The sequence below is a fragment of the Osmia bicornis genome, chromosome 10 (assembly GCF_907164935.1).
Source record: "Osmia bicornis bicornis chromosome 10, iOsmBic2.1, whole genome shotgun sequence".
In the NCBI taxonomy this organism is placed as follows: domain Eukaryota; kingdom Metazoa; phylum Arthropoda; class Insecta; order Hymenoptera; family Megachilidae; genus Osmia; species Osmia bicornis.
In genome coordinates, this window is record NC_060225.1 from 4323760 (window position 1) to 4341476 (window position 17717).

The 17717-nt window shown below is 38.4% G+C and overlaps 1 protein-coding gene and 1 long non-coding RNA gene across 4 annotated transcripts in view; one reads left to right on the forward strand and one right to left on the reverse strand.

The window, feature by feature from the left end:
* LOC114873833 overlaps positions 1–17717 on the forward strand; it is a 167105-nt gene that overhangs the window by 33073 nt on the left and 116315 nt on the right. The window lies entirely within an intron of this gene.
* Positions 1–17717, reverse strand: part of LOC114873832 (general transcriptional corepressor trfA) — a 138408-nt gene that overhangs the window by 19319 nt on the left and 101372 nt on the right. Inside the window, exon 5 of the mRNA XM_029182563.2 lies at positions 6612–6673. Coding sequence (XP_029038396.2) covers positions 6612–6673 — 62 coding nt within the window. The remainder of the gene's footprint in view (positions 1–6611; positions 6674–17717) is intronic.

A 17717-nucleotide genomic window follows, 5' to 3' on the forward strand; every position in this document is an offset into this window, starting at 1 on the left:
GGAATCGCGGAGGTCGTGGAATCGAAGAGCCATTTGTCGTTTCTTTTGTTTTGAATGCCATTGTGAGTTACTCTCTCATTAAAGCGGGTGATTTACAGTAATGCTTCGAAATAAGCAAGTGGCTCGGGACCGAACAGTTGCTTATTTCGAAGCAGGTATGCTATTCGGCTTGACTTTGTTCTCGAAACGGGACGATAGAGAACGCGAGAAACGAGTGAGAGATCCGAGGTAGCGGCAAATCATAAAGTGATCGGCCGAGCAGCGATGTTATTTTTTGGACAAGGATAGAATATAGCATGCCCTCTCATTCTCGCACTATGCTTTATTTCGAAGCAAATATACCAGACTGAGAAAGCATTATATATATTCCATCCTTCTTCTACTAACCGATGTCACTGCTCAGTCGAGCGTGAAATTTATTACACTAAACATCGGCTTCGCGCTTTCATGGACCTCTCACTCATTTCTCGTACCTCTCACTTTGCGGGCGACTTGAAACAAAGAAGAGGGGATACGGAGTTGCTTATTTCGAAGCAGAGACCACTTGCTTATTTCGAAGCATTACTGTATTAGCAATTGTGACGGAAGGTTATTCAAGTGCTTGCAGCACTCAGGTACACGGTTAATTAAGTTATCAATGAAATACAAAATTAAATTAAAATTGGGTTCTCTCCATGATCCAAGGATTAAGCTTTTTTCACTATTTTCATCTAAAAAATCATAAGAACCTATATATTAATATTTTCACTTTTTAGCCACTGTTTAAAATATAAATATTTTCCAGCGCTTTTATGAATTTAAAAAGTAGTGTGACAATTATCAATTCAATAATTCGAATTACTATAATTTAAAAATAATAAATCTTCTTAATTTGTACACTTAATATATTGATTGTCGCAATCAAGTTGCTTGATTATTTATTTACTCTCACTGTTAATTTCGTGCATTCAGCTTCCTCGTGCTAATCGATAAAAATGATAAAAATGCAAATGAAGCCGAGACTCAATTTGTTCTTCCTCATTTCTTCTTCGTTTTCCTGCTGGCTCGGTTATTTCAAATATGTATGTCAACCGTGGAAAAAATCGTATCACGGATTTCATTAAAGGCCTCATACCTGAACCATGAAGCGTCGAATGAATAGAGTCCGAAATAAATTTAAACAAACGCCGAGGGTAATATATTAAATACTTTTTACGCCATGCTCTTTTCACGATGAAGAATTTTATAATACGTTTTTATTAACGAAATTCCATTCCAAATTGAATGAAATGAACATGCTGACGCCTCTTTTAATTAATCAACCGACAAAGGAATTTTCAGCGTGAATCGTTTGAAAGTTTGATTATTTTCTACGCGAAAGGATTCAGTATCGAGGAAGAATAAAAGTTGGAAGGTTCATCGAGGGGAGGTTAAATTCTCTCGTGAACGGTGTAGCGAGGAACTATCAGGAGAGTAAACAGGAGGGGGATAGCTCGTTGCAAGATATATACAGGAGAATTTATCCCCATGATAGTCGGAACATCTATCTATTCACGGTCTCGAAGATCGAGAGGCAATTCGACCTTCTTCTATTTTCCATCGACGCTGTTCTCGTTTCGCTTCAACGTTCGTTCGATCCTGGAACATCGTAGTCGATTTTCATTCGCGAAGAAAAATGCGATAATGCCTCTGACGCTCTCCAGATATTACCCTTCCAAATTGAATTAGTTCCCTCGATCGGACGGAAGAAAACTGCCTCGTTTATCCTGTTTGCTGGACGACCCGATTCCATCGACGGATAATATTGATGATAAGAGAAAAAACTGTGATCGTCCATATGCAGATATTAGATCACTCCAGAAATAATATTTTCACTTTCTTGAAGAACAGGATAAAAAATTGTGTAATAGAGGAAATCATTTCTAAATTTAGGCTTTCAAATTATCAAATAATTAAAAGTGTTTGAGAATCTTAAAATATCGGATCAGATCAGAGAGTATAAAAAATTAAACCATAAAATTAATTTTCAAATTTAAGGTAATAATATTATTGATATTCCAAATTTTTCTTCTTCTATCTTTCCTTAATTACTCCTCTATATCACATTCGAAAGGTCAGTCACCATGATAGCCAATCTGTTAACAATTCTTCGATTCCAACTAGTAGATTGATTACCAATTATATCGTGTATTAATTGGGTATCGAGTATCGTCCCACCGTGGTATTTTTAAATTACGCAATTTCTGCGACAATTTTAATTGGAGGTTCGTTACTGTTTCAAAATTACAGAAGATTCTGTCAATCAATGTTAACCGAATCGCACGTCGACTTCAAAGCAAATAAATTATCATAATGTTCCGTCGTACGGCAGCGAAGAGTGCATTTAAAAAAAAGAAATTGATAAATTAAAAAAGAATTCATTAGTGAGCGTTGAAACGTTGGTGAATTTAAAACGTCTGCTACTCTGTTGAAACATTTTGTAACAATTTTTTTTTCCTTTCAGTAAATTTCAAATTTCAAAGCTGCTGAACTGAAAAATTCCGATAAAAGAGTGGTTTTCAGTTTGTCGAAAAAATTTTAGTACAGAAATTCCCTGATGTAGTTTGGTAAAGGAAAATAACAATTCAAAGTACATACTTCATTTACCAGAGGTGTGCAAAGTTACTAGAGAATCAGAGAACTAGGGAACGAAAAAATTTCGAGTACCCGGTAATTGGATCAGGTTGGGTATTATTTCAGTCGATTCGGAATTCCTGAAATTTGGAGAATTTCACTGAATCTGACGGTAAATTGGAAGTGTTTACAAAATCTGTAAGTAAATATCTAATTCACTTTGGGCTGACTAAAATAATTCTAAACTCGATTCGGGTATCGGGTACCCGACATTTTGGGGTTCTCGTACACCCCCCACCACTAACTACAACAACCGTAAAAAAAATTCCACCCCAGAGAAAATTTACCCGGCATTTAAGTTATTAAATTAACTTAACAACGAAAAGCACTCCGATCGTCCATAAAATAGATATTATTCTTCAGGTTGCATTGCCAGAAGCGGAAGATTGCAAATTGCATAAGATGCGAATAATCCCTTCCGGTGATTCTCCTCTAATCTCGTTACTTTAAGCGTCTCTCGGTCGTTCGTCTTTAAAGCCATAAAACTGATTCCAACGGTTGAACCAAATTGTTCTTCCACTGTATATTTCCGCGCGATTAGGCTTGCCATGGGAGGGTGTCGGTGGAAAGAGGTGCGAGGCAGAGAGTTGAAACGGTGCGAAAGGACATCTTTACGAATGTTGCCAGACGAGACTGAGGTCGAGACTGACGTAATCTCCGGGAATGGAAGTCGAGGGTGGAACGAGAGGCGAAGAAAACGGGTGGAAAGAAAGAAAGGGGATACAAAAAAAAAGAAAGAAAAACGTGGACGAGGGGGGAAAAACTCGGTGTATGCGCGTTGGTCTGAGACAACGACCTTTCGTGCGTGAATGGGTTCGGATATGCGTTTCCTATAATATATATACGCGATGTGCAGTAACGTAGCTGAAACGGTCCCGAGGTCGTTCGACGGACCCCACGAGGATTCCGAGAAAAGGAAATGCAAGCAGTGAGACATATGCGCGAAACGCGGCCTGAAAATATTAAATGGATGAAAGTACGCGTAAAATGTGCACGATGGTAGGAATGGCTTGGATACGGGGGTTCTCGTGCAGGGAGATGATTTATTCGAAGATTTAAGGGTGGATGATTTGAAATGTTGCGATCGATAATAATGAGAGGATAGGAAAGGAAATCATAGGTACTTGCTTCTCTGAACTTTTATTTAATCGCAGTAATTTTATTCATAAATGCGTTTTAGATTCTTCAATAAATTACGTTGATTTATTTCAATTCATGAGGTTCTTTTCAGGGCATTGAATTGTAATTTTTTATATCTACCCATTCCATGATTGAAAGTTGGGTTAATTCTGACAAATTTTATTTTTGGAAAATAGATATATGATATCTTGATGAACATTTATTTCACCCTACAATCTTAATATTTTTCCAACCCTTATCTGTACAAAGTTTTGCAATTATTCTCCAAATACGATGCCATCGATAGAATCTCCTCTTTCCAATGACTTTAAATCATCCGATATCATCCAGGACCAAGATCGTTTTGTCGGTGGAGAGTTATAATACGACTAGTTCGAAAAATACAGCGAGGGGTGGGAAACGATTACTTCGTAGAGGCCGTTATCGAAAGTTATCGACCACGCTCACGTAAGAAACAATTAGTTGGAGCGAATCCGTGCACCCCGGGAGTCGGTTTGTTGTTCACGTTCGTGCGGTTTCCGCCTACTGCGGACAAAGCACACACGAAGGAAGAGTCGGTTGGATGCGGTGGCCGCAATTCCGCGAGATCACTCGCGCAATAACGACGACCGGTTATTGCTGGGAACATTGTTCTTTGTTCGCTTCGAAAGACGCACTGTCGGCCGTGGCAAGCTTCGAAGGGATCAAAAGAGCTCGATCTTCGAGACTTTAACGTTCGCGAGTAAACGATCCCGACGGGAATCGTAAGATCGCTCATAATGGACGGGATCATTGTTGGGAATATTCTCCATAAAAGAAAACAGGATTACGGCACGGAAAATGCGTTTTAAAGCGAACGCGGAAGGAACTGGGTGAATTTTAAACGCTGTTTAAAACAGGGATGGTTCGAGGGAACTGTCTTCAGAGTTTCAGCGAGATTTTTATCAAGTTAACTTTAAAATACGAATGGGACATGATTTTATGATGTATAATATAATTCGAATTTAGGTAGAATTTTAATTTTGGAAAATTGGGAATTTTCAGTCACGATTGACCAAAGTAAATGTGATTTTCGTAGGTAGGTTCTTGTGAAATTTTTATATCACACATTAACAAGGAACGATCCCGATTAATTAGTGCCCTCTGATTAAAACGCAATATTTTTTTGCTGCCCGTTTTTAGCCTAAGGGGGTGAAAATCACCCTGAAAATTTCGTATTTTTCCTTTTTCTCCGAAACCGTCAGATATCCAAAAACTTTATAAACGAAAGTCGTTCGAAACAAAAAATTAAAGTTATAAAACTCGTCATGAAAATAGTAAATGGTCTGTTTAAAGCAACGCAACGTTTAATTATCATTTGCTATTTTAAAGGAGCAAAAGATATTACTGAGTACGTAACATATGTCTCTTAAATTCTATCTCGTCTGATCTCAGCTCGTCGACAGACGAGGGTCTCTCGTGGGACGTGATTTTGAAAACACAGCAACCGGTATCAGTGTCCGCGGGGCGAAATCGTAATAATATGTCGTTATAGCTGAAACGAATTTTCACCCTCAAAAGAGACGTCTGCAGGTGTGTAATCTCACCCCTGAGGCGAGCCAGCCTCGTGCAAGGATCAAAGAGATTTCCATACGTTCCTGGATGTCGGGTAAAACAAGAGACGAAGAAACACGACGGACGAGGGAAGACAGGGTTGAAAGAAGGATCCGGATAAAAGGAGAACAAAGTCGGTGATTAGACAAGTAAAAACAAGAATGAAAAGAGACGGCTCGAGTAAATGACGAAAACTCTCTTTTAACTTTCCAATTAATATTCCAACGGGGTTGGAAGTTCGCCTCCCCCGGTCACGAATTCACACCCGTGGTATTTCGTTCTCTCGCGCCCGTCCCGCATAAATCTTCGCCACTTTTAATTGCGTCAGTCGTGGCCTTTTATTTAAATAATTCAAACGTACCGTCTGGGTTACAGGATTTATTCTTCCTCAAGATACGCGTTATCACCAGAAGCTCGTTACGAATGCCTATCCCTTCGTGGATCGTTCTCATAAACTATTCAAGATTTGATTTTCAGACCTTGCTACGAAACACGATGCAATTTATCGAGGGAAATCTACATGGATAGGGTGGTGTAGAACTATCGTGTCTTATAGGGTGCAAGATTTATCGCGCTCTGAGTGGAGCGACAAGTAACTGTAAATAATTGATCGGAAGAGGTCTACGCGATATTTTTAGAAATTGGGCTTGTTTTTCTATAATTGTTTCAAGAATGAAAGAAATAACACAATTTCGAGAGAGATTTTTAACCCTTGAATAGCGGAGTCTGAATCAGTTGAGACACAAATATACGAAATATGTATAAGGATATTATTCTAAAATCAAATGTATGATTTTTAAATGAAAGAGTTGTGGCTCTCTCCATGGTCCGCCGTTCAATTGCAAAAAAATGAGTTTTGCTAATGAAGTAGTATATTAAATACATTTTCAATAACCGTGCTCAATAATATTGAAATTATAATAGATTTTTAAAACAGAAACATTTTAATAATTGTAATAATGATCCAACTACCCCAGAAACTTTGGGTAAAAATAAAAGGATAAAATACTTATGTTATGTAAAATACATATAGAACTAAAATAAGGCTACGTTTGTGAAATCTAACGGGTGGTTCAAAAGTTAGGAAAATGATCCATTTCTCCCGAAATTACCTTATTGAATTATTATTACAAATGCCACCAATTTTTTTAGAATTTCGCATAAGAAATCAAAGACCCTCGTTACCTTATCGAATATCAGCTAGAATAAGCTTGAAATAAAAGAAGGAGGTGTGAAAAGGTACTCACGATATTCATCTCCTGCTCCTGGATCTCCTTATAGACCTCGACGATCCTCATCAGCGCGAATCCTGTAACACAAAGCAAATTTCCATCGTTTTCAAATGCTGTCTCGCAGCCGGCAAAGAGACGGGATCCCCGTCGAAGTATGAAGAGCTTTCCCATCGGTTGCGGTCGAAACTTTGCCGCTGAATTATTCAGACGCGGCTGCTGTCGTCGATACTTTAATCCACGGTTAAGGGTGCGCGAGGCTGCGACCGAAGAGAAAGAAGACAGAGGAGCGATGGGGAAACCGCGAGAGTTTGGCGGCGACGCGTTCCAGCGGTTGCGGCTGATTTTCGAGTGACTTTGCCCGGAAAGCTCCCGAAATCGTGTGACGGTAAAAAGAAGAGAAAACGTAACCGCGAACGCGCGACGCTTTGGGGAAACTATCTTTGCGACGAAGTTGGACGAAACTTCCGCTCGACCGTCCTCGGGGAACCTCTTGCAAAACTTTTCTGTCTGCTCCTTTCCGCGATACTTTGCGAGTCCATAAGAAACATCTTTGATTCGAAAGATAAACATTCGAATGTCGAAGGAATTTTACAATTTTTCTTCATCCTTCCATCGGGGTTGGATAAAATAATTTAAAAACTGCTGCATCTAATTTTTTTTTTTTTATTGTTTCTATTCCCAGGAGAATTCAGGCTATATTAAAAGTCAATGACGGTTTTTGTTCAACTTCATTGTGATTTTATTTAAAAATTAATATTTCCGAAACAGTTCTACATAGACATGACCCCAGAATCAATCTCTTCAATTTTTAAGCTACGATTATCTTTATTACGGTATAAAGCTAATTTTAATAGTTTCGAAAATATTCCTATGAAAAGAAGAAAAATTATAAAAATTTTCATTTGTTTAAAAAATGTTTCTTGTAATGCACAGAATAAGTTTTATTTTTAAATTTGAATACAGTACTTTTTTAAATGTGCTGGACCATCATTTTGTCCAACCCCTGTATGTGTAGGGTGTAAAGAGAAAAATTATAGATAATTCAACAGGAGTCAGTATTGGAAAGAAGTGAGTTTGAACGACTAATTAAAGTTTTAATTAAGTTAGATGAATTCCAATCAGCTCCAACTTTAAATTAGATTATTAAGGGTATCTACAATAAAATTGAAGAACTTTGCTGGAAATATCTGTCGCATAAAAATTCATTGTAATTTGTTTTAGTTAAACGGTATCTCGCTGATTAAGTTTGATTCTTGTCCATCGTCGCTTTTAACGAGTTAATTAACGCGTCCGACGTGAAATTCCCATTATGTTCCTTGCGTTTTGTTACCGAGAATCTCCTATCTCCGCTAATGTCACATCCACCGAATCTTTTTATAACCCTTCTGTACCCTCACTCGTACATCAACGTCAGCTTTAATGTATACCCAAGATACATCTTCTCCATTTTTTCTTGTCATGCATAAATACCTTAACGTTACTAAACTAAATCCATAGAACAGGTAATATTTCAGGTAATGCACTGAAACTTTCCCATGTCCAGTCTATTATGCTATAGATAATATAAAAACTTAATCCTTTCATTGCGGACCATGGAGAGAGCCCCAATTTCAATTTCATTCTGTATTTCGTATTATTTTCATTTCCTAAATTTGACGCTGTTTTTTTAATAATTTTAAACTCTTTCGTTTAAAAATTATACATTTCATTTCAAGTTAATATGCTTGTGTATTATTAAATTATTAAATTATTCAATTAATTGGTCTTTCATAATCATACGTGATAACCCAAATTTGAATTGAGGCTTGATTTAATTTTAAAACTCATCTGTATGGTGAAAAAGTTTCATCCTTCTAATTTCTGCATTAGGGGGTTGATACTGAATATAACGAAAGTATGACGGAGATAAATGACTCATGAAAGAGTCATGAAAGTACAATGAAAAGGATTAGGAAGATCAAAATCTTATCAAGGGCTTGTCTCTTCAGCCCCTTCAATTTTGGAGTTAATATATGTGGAAAGAGGGTAACTCGATGGGATTTCTCGACATATGGGATTTCCTTTCCTCGTTACGCTTAACCCCATATGAATCGTGGTGGGCTTCCCTCGTGTAATGAATATGCCCCGGTTAACTTCTTTTAACCTTTCTATTCAAAGGTTTCTTAAAAATACTCTACAAATATTACCATCCTTCTATTCACAAAATTTTTAATTTGTACACAAATTTTAATTATCATTAATTTTTTAAGATAATAAGTGAAAAATTTAAATTTAAAGAATTACACGTTATTCATTTAACGCGTTAATTACTGATATTAATTAAAGTATTCAAAAATTTCAATTACCCGAGACTCGAATTCATACCCATCTCGATCCGAATCGAACAATTCCGACCTAAACAATTCCGGTCCAACCCGACCCGATATTTTCGGTTTCTCGCTCCTATTACGTATTTCCCTGCAAATGAAATTGACAAAGAAGCTTTTAACGCGTCGATAAACTCGTTCCCGAACGTCAGAGAATCACGGGTGAATTTCAAGGAGGCAACGAAACCACATGCTGTTCGGTAGCTTCCGTATTACTCGACGACAGCTACTTACCATTCCCGGCTTCGTCGGAGCTTCCCTGAATTACCGGCGTGCCGCGAATTAACCGTCTGTCTCTAAAACCAGGTTAAGAGAGGTCGAGAGGGAAGTTGCGGCCTGGTAGGTCGAAGGTGAGAAGAAGAGTTAAGCGATGGAAGGTGCTGTCGTGCGGAAAGGTGTACCGAAATCGAGAGGGTCGAAAGAAAGGGCGGTTGCTTGGTGGCGGGCGCAAAGCGTAGAGATGAATCCCGCGGATAAAGGGAAGAAGGGAAGGTGAGCTATCTAACCGTTCCACCGTCGTATCTTGGCTATACAGTATCGTAATCCCTTGCCATATGTAAAGCTCCCCGTGGCGGGTTTCTCGTTTACATGTGCATCTGCATATATATATTTCCACCTGGCCTTCTGTGGACGGAAAATTTGCACGTGGAAAATTTGGCGAGAAAGGAAAGCGTGCAAAATACACGCGAATCAAACGTTCCCTTGGTTTTCCTTTAAAGAGCAGTCACTTTTCATGCGAAATTTTCTAAGGTAGATGCTTTCAATCTTGTGTAATGAAGAAGCATTCGGGGAAATTCTTAGAACGACGGAGGGTGTGCACCTTGAGAAACATGAGGAAATCTTTCGGAGAGGGTTGGTATTAGATACTTTCAATTTTTGCATGAATTTATTTTTCTTGAGTAAGGGTGTAGCTCGTTTTTAGCAGTCTAGGGATGTAGCTCAATAATAAACGATCCATAAACATATTTCTTATGAGTATCGTACCCTCGTTACCATTCTTCGGTTACTGTAGAATAATATTAAAGGGGTGGGCATTTCGTGGGGTCAAAAAGTCGAAACAATATTTTGAATCAGAATCTGTAATTAAAACAATTTTTTGCATAGTTGCACTAAATACCAAAAAGCTGCAAACGGTGTCAATTAATCGAGCGTCCAATTAAAAGTCACCGAACGGAAGTCGGTTCGTTTCCGTGGATTCCCAAGGGGTCAGTTAACGTCGTGGCCTTCGACCGGAAACGAGTGGTTCGCGCGAACTCGATACAGATAAATTTCCACCGGTCAGCCGTATACTGCGCGTGCGTGTATTGGTATCAGTAATTTTGGCATCGATGGGCTGGGGGATGTAACGCGGCGTAACGATGCTTATGGGGCTTTAGCCGGCGATGTGCGGCTTCGACGGGGTCGGGTTTAATGCTCGACGCAAGGGGTTTAACGCGTAACGTAAACAGGCAACAGTAGGTAGTGGATCTACTATAGCAGGGAAGCGTACGATCCAGCATGCTTTCGGAAAAGCTGTCGCAGACGACGAGCGACGCCACGTCGACCTCACTTCCGTTCTCTTGCCATCGACACAAAGAAGATACCCGTCGCTGTGGGACACTCGCCGGAAAAATACGACGGCATTTCCGTTCAGACACGGTTCATTGGATTAACTCCATTGTATTGTTGTTTGTTCGAAATGTCGATGCAGTTCAATCATACAGGGTGTTCCCTTTGAACAGTCTAATTCCTCTTGAGAAAATAAATAGAAAATTTTATTCTTTATTTTAATATTATTTTCTCAAGAAGATTTAGTCCCATCCCTGTTTAATATGCATAGAGATAATACGGTTAGCCACGAATGTCCAATATTGTAAAAATTGCATGTTTTTTCTGTTTATTCGTCGAGGTTATTGGTTTTTGAAAATTTATCAGCCTGGATGGTACGGTTATTTAATATCAGGGATACCGTGTGTATTGATTGATGAAATTTTTATTCGCTTCGTTCATGGGTTTAAATTTTATGAAGCTTTCAATTCGCTGAATTCATACATTACTCTGCATTCTGCAGTGTATGTTGATGAAATCTTTCGTTTCGAGTATATAAAACGAACACGTAATTAACTGGGGTCAATCGAGATCCAAACTTGCAAATATATACGAAGATATTAATACAAAGGTAAATGTCTAATTTTTAGATAAATTAAATTAAAATCGTGGTCCGCCGTTTGATTAAAATTTAAGATCGTCGACCTTATTTCAGGTTTACGGTTTTTTTGAAAATTTTTCCTCTCTCTCCATCTTGCCATAAAATCACTTTATGTCGGTAACACCACGTTTCTATGTGTTCTATCGGTGAGAGGGCCTTCGCTCTCAGGAACGTCAAATGAGGAATGGACTGAGACGGCGGGACAATGCTAATCAACCATTTCTCTACTCATTGCTAAAAATTAAAAAAAAGAAAGCTTTCCAAGATCGTCGAGCAGACCGTCTGTCCAAACACTTCCTGTTACTTGCCGATTGTACATAAATGATGCACCGTGTAAACATACTTACATCGCGCAGCACAAAAGTTCTCCAGAGACTGGCAGAAGAAAAGGTTGGAACCGCAAGAAAGCGGAAAGCTTGGCGTTCAGCAAAACTTTCCTTGGGAATACCTTAGGACGGAAGTTCGAAACGACTAGCCGAGGACATTCGTCGGTCCAAGATCGACACGGCCGCTCCTGGGACATCAAATATTCAGCGAAGCACCTTCCCTTTATAGGCTGGGCCCTTTCCATCCTGTTTTACGATGCCTTAAATTCCTCTTGCACATTTTTTTTTTTTTCTTCTCTTTTTACAGCAAGCCAAGTCACGTGCAACGTGCCATGTTTTACGTGGCCATTTTCGTAGAGTCGCCGCGAACGGCCACCGGGGCTTAAACGTTCCCCGTTGGATGAATATGTTTATGATCTTGGCTCCCGAAACACCGGAAGTCTGACAGCAGGCGGAGGGTGACGCTGGAACAAGAGCCCCGCTCACCCTTGACTCGTTATTCTTTCATATTTATTCTCCCGCGTTGGGCAGCGGCGTTTAAGGGGGTGCCGTTTGGAAAAACAGACGGGAATACGAGGAATCTGTTTTTGTTTTTTCGTTTTGTTTTCAGACGGTCTGTTGCTTTCCAGTTAAATTCGGATGTTCAATCGAGTAATTAAGCGTCAGAGTTTCTGCTGACTGTATTTCAAGGGAGAAATGTGTACTCGTACCATGGAATTCTGTTTTGGGAAAAATTACTAGCAGAGAATTGTTTCTTTTCTTTTTTATACAGTTTTATAATTGTAGGGTTAATATCTGCGTAAAGGCATAATTTGTATTATTTGTTATTTGAATAATTCACCTTGACATTTTGTTCTTTATGCTGAAAAATGGGACCGGTTAAAATTTTATTGTAGTTCATGATGTTTTGATATTTCTATATTGCTCTATTTCTCTTATTCTATATTTTTATATTTCCATATTTTCATATTTTTTTATTTCTATATTTTATATTGCTAAACTGCTATATATCTCTATTTCTATATTCTTCAACATTTCCATATTTCTAAAAAAAATATGTTACCTATGAAGGTGAATACATTTACAAAACTCGGTAAAAAAATTTCTTTTTTAATTTAAATAAGCACCCTGGTGCTGGTATTAGGTAAATGTTACAAGTTTGTAAATGGGAAAACGCAGGTGTCTGTTAAACAAGGGTTCCTACGAGGAACATAAATTTTTAAGACGAAATAACCATTAATTATACTGAAAGATTGAAGCCTTTGAGCTTCTTGATTATTTTGTTTCCTCGTTAGAATCTTCCAGCAAGTAGCTGTAACTTCCTGAGGAACGAAAATTTAAAGCAGCTAATAACTTTCGGGATATGCAATCTTGAAATAGCTTTTCTTAAAGTATGAAAGTTTCCTTCTACCTGTTCTTATGTTGCAAGCAAACTATCTATGGATTTCCTATAATATAAACTGATACAAGGATAAGAGAAAGAATCGAAAGCAAATTCTGTTTATACACAGCGGTTCAATTGCTCACGATCGTCTCGAGCTTTTCCTTCTTTTTCTTGGTTCGAAAATTGTCCATTGCATTTGAATAGGAAATCGAGTGGTTCTGTGTTCTCTTACGGGAAGCATTTTAGAAAATATTCAAAGTTGAAATTCTTGGAACTGTATAAATATCTTTCATCTTGAGACCTGCCTTTGTTTCTTTCAATCTCTTTTATTGTGACACTGCATCAGAAGCTCTTTTCCTATTTTTGTTTGATGTGGACTTTCAAGATATTATGTTTATTTTTCTTATATTGTCAGTTTGGTATTGGTGTTTCGTTTTGTAGTAGTAAGGACAGACTTCAAGAGTCATGTTTAATAATGAAGATGAAATTCGTGATGGTAGGAATCTTGATTTACATGCGCATGCAAGGCTCGTTGCTTGGGTGCGCACAATAGAGAAACTATTTAAGAGGATTAGTCAATAATCTTGAAAGGAGGTCCCATTCGGGGCATCCTCTTAGCATCTTAGAATTTAATTAATATAATCCCTCACAAATTAGATCGTGGATAAGTGGAACGCTACTGTTGTTACACGACTTCACAGCGAATCGTAAATGCTGCGAAAAGGTCATCTTTGAAACAAACATCTATATTTCCATATTTTAATGGTACTCTATTTCTCTATATTATTTCATGATCACGAATAAATGATTCATTTTCTCTGATTAATCAAATTTAATGAAAATATAAAATAGATTAAAATATATTCAATATCTATGCTGATATGTATACTGTTGTATTTTATAGTTTCATATTTCTCTATTTCAATATTTCCATATTGTTATAATTCTATATTTCTCGATTTTTATATTGCTATACTATTCTATTGCTTTATGTCTATTTTTCTATATTTTCATAATTTCATGTTTCTCCATTTCTATATTGCTATATTGCAATACCGCTATATTTCCGTATTTCTTTGTTTCTTTATTTCTATATTTCTCTATTTCCATATTTCTATAATTTCATATATTTGTGTATTTCTATATCTCTTTTCTTTTATCCATCCCTCATACCACTGAAAACAAATTTAATTTGCTAAAATATTTAATATCTTTTTAATCAACCCTGTGTATTATTGCACATCTCGAAAACGATTGCAAGTACTTTCTCGGCCGGTCCGGTCCGTCGAACTGCGCAAGGAGAAAAGTGTCTTTTGAACTGCAAGTCAAACAGTTTTTCCCCGATAGGGTAATTTCATTCCGGTCGGCGCGTTTGATGCGGTCCCTGGTGCTACTAATTAAGATCGAATTCGTTGGGGGTGCCCGCGAAAACTGAAGACGAAGACAAATAAAATTACTCGACTGTCTGGTGATGGCTGGAGACGAGGCAAGCAAAACACGGGAACGAAATTCAGGAAGGGGTCCCGAGCGTCACGTAAACACGAAACGTCTCTGGGACGCTTAATTAATGAATCAAGCAATGTGTATGCGTTCGTCAAAGTGGCGGTAGTAGCGAGTGTTTTAATTGACTCGAAGAAAGATGGAAGGAAACTTTCTCGTGAAAAGACATCGATACGATACTAAAAGTCTATAATACTTTCAATTCAATTTATTTATTTATTTATTAACTGCAACACATAATTAGCGTATTATGGGCAATTTATAAATTAATTATATTTATACTTCTATTCATTCTGTTTCCCGGAAATATTAAATACAGTAGTATACAATTGCGTGTACAGACTGTCGCGAAAATTTGAATGAATTGAAAACAATTTTTAACGAGACGCTGGGAACAATCAGCGGTTCGGTTCATAGAAACTGTTTCGCCTCCATAAATGGAAAATTTTTAATTGAAATAATTATTGCGCGAATAAGAATGGTTATTAGAGAATTTTAAAGTTTATTTTATCAGCTACCTGCGAGCATTTAATCGTTTAGAACAATGTGATTTTTTAATTACATTTCTCAAATAATTAATGGGTTATTGCAAATGTTTACATGGATTATAGTATTTGAAACTTGATGGATATTCGATATTAAAGTGAAATTCAATCGATGACGATAATTCTTCATTAACAGGTTTCCTGCATCCATTAATTTACGTTGAACAACAGGCGCTGCAGTTAAAACGAAATAAACCCAATTGTTGCTTCGCGACTCATGCTCGGGATTATTTGTATTACTAAACGTGTGAGCCGATCAAAAGGATTGTTCGAAACATTCTCTCGCTCTTTGACACTCATTTAAATTGGATTAACCTAGTAGAGCGGATTATTTTCAAATTTTTTCTAAGAAAGCCTACTATGCTCGATACTATACAATGGCATTATAATTAAAATTTAGCGCAAAGATTAAATGAAATAATTTCATATATTCGAAAATAAAATAAGGTTTGATGCTGAAAGGATACTTTCGCAATTAGTGTCGAATGCATTCTACTGTATTTGATAAAACTACTCATACATATTTTGGACCCAAATTAATTAATACATCAGATTTGACAAAATTTCGGTTTACGGTTTGCTTGACCCTCGTACAACCAACACTTCTCCACTGTAAACGAAGGAGAATGACCGAGTCTCGGGTAGAACAGTCTAAAAGTTGCCTTTCCACGAGGGCCAAGATAGTTTTCCACATCTGTGACCAGAATCTACGTAGAAACGGCTGTTGTCCCTCGATGTTAACCCACTCTCTCGAACGGCGAATCGTGGAAAGGGAAGGAAACGAGGAGCAGTCGGGTTTGGACAGCGAGGAAGGATGAAACAACAATTGTGCGCGAGTTATCCCCGGCGGGCTAACTAGACCTGCCCGCGGGAAGAAGGGCAAGGCAAACAGTTTTCATCCTGTTCGACCGTCTCGAACTAATTAACGTGGGACATCGCGCAGCCAGTCGCGCACGCTCGAATAAAAGCCACCGCCACGAAAACTGAGGGATTACAGCGCGAACAGACCGACTCTGATCGTCTAGGGATGGCACCCCTTCGGAAACGACAACGGGACGAGTGGATCATGTAATCTTGGTAATGGAATCGCCTGGTAACATTGTCGCCCGCGGTTCCTATGTTTTCTTGATACTTGGAATTACGCTACGCCACGCTGATGCCGGCGACCAAATTGGTGAAGTTTTGAAAGACGTCGTGTGGCGGTCTTGCTGAAAACGGAATCTGACGGAACGTCGCAAGTTTATTATCAACGCTCCTCGGAAGTTACACGAAGGAAATTCAACACGTTGCCCGTTGCAAGAAACACTTGAACCCTGAGGGAACTGAAAGATAAAGTAAAATTTATGGAAGGTTGCTTGTCTCAAAGAAAGACCGTTCAGTCTGTATTAACAATATCGATGAAACGTTTATGTAGTTATTTTAAGGAAGCTTTAAACTTTAAACTGATATACAGCAAGTGCCATTTTGCGATACTTTTATGTCATGAAATTATCAAATTGCATGTCCTTGACATCAAGTTCTGTTAAGAGGTGCTACAAATATGAATTCCTAACCAACAAGCTAAAGTGAACTAGAGCCAACCCTTTTTCGGCCATTTCTGGTCACTAAACACAATAGCGCAAGAATTTTTTCGATAACTCTTACCGTTTGGCAAGATTTTCAATCTTAGATACGGGTTGGCTGATAATGCAGTGATGCTCTAAAAGCCCTAACGGCATTTCATTAAGTATCCCTGAACGACAGTTCCCTAATCAGTCCCATAATCAGGGGGTCGGAGACAAAGTGTATAGTCTACTCAAAGCATTTCATTACGTCGAATCGCATTTTTCTTCGTATGCAATGAAGGAAAACGAGGCGGGAAAGTTGGTGTCTATCGAAGCGAAAGAGGAGAGCCAAGCGAAGCGGCAAGATTTCTCGACTCGGCCGAGTAAATGGTAACACGAGTGGGTGTTTCGTCGTTGTTCCCGGTATCAGCGCATTTGAAATGGAAATGCACCCTAAGATTCCGTCGACGACGCCTCTCTGTATCTCTGTAGAAACAGCCCAGCCTGTAACAGGGGCTCGCGCCACCCTTTTGTTTCATAACTCGCTGCGACACGTCTCGATGGCGCCATCTTGGGTTTCATGTTCTCTTACTTGCACCTTTCTCCTCACCGGGAACCATGGAACACGTACCGCGTGTCCTCTCGGCTCTCCTTTGTTACGGAATCCCGGTGAAGCGGCGACTTCGTGAACGTGAAAAGTATCGCGTTACCTCTGGCGAACGTGTCAAGAAACGGGAAAATGGAAAAGCCTATCCAGGTGGATGTACGCCGGTGGAAATGGCTAACGAGAGAGACAGGTATTCCAGCGGGTTCCCATTACGACGAATAATTGACCTAAAGGGCCATTACGAGGTCGATACTTCATCGAGTGTCCACCGAGTGGATTTAACGGAGGGGTTGCTTGAACTACATCTCGAGGAGTACTCGAGGCTGGATTCGATCGAGATAAGGGTTCGATGGGAGGATCGTTTTCAATTCTCGGTGCTTTTAGTGCAATCCTGAAGCATGAAATAGTTGCAATATAAAATGAATTGAGAAAAGTAATAATCTGACTTTGAACTACGATTACGCAAAAGTATTCGAACACCGTTTAAAATTGAACCAAATCACTCGAGGATTTTTGAGAAGCTATAGAAATTAATTTACTAATTTGCTTTTGTTGTTTTAAAAAATTACAATTTGAAATCGCGAGAAAAATAGTAAAAGGCAATTTTTAAAATTTTTCAAATTGTACGCTAAAAATTTTCTCGAGATCGATTGTCTGAGAT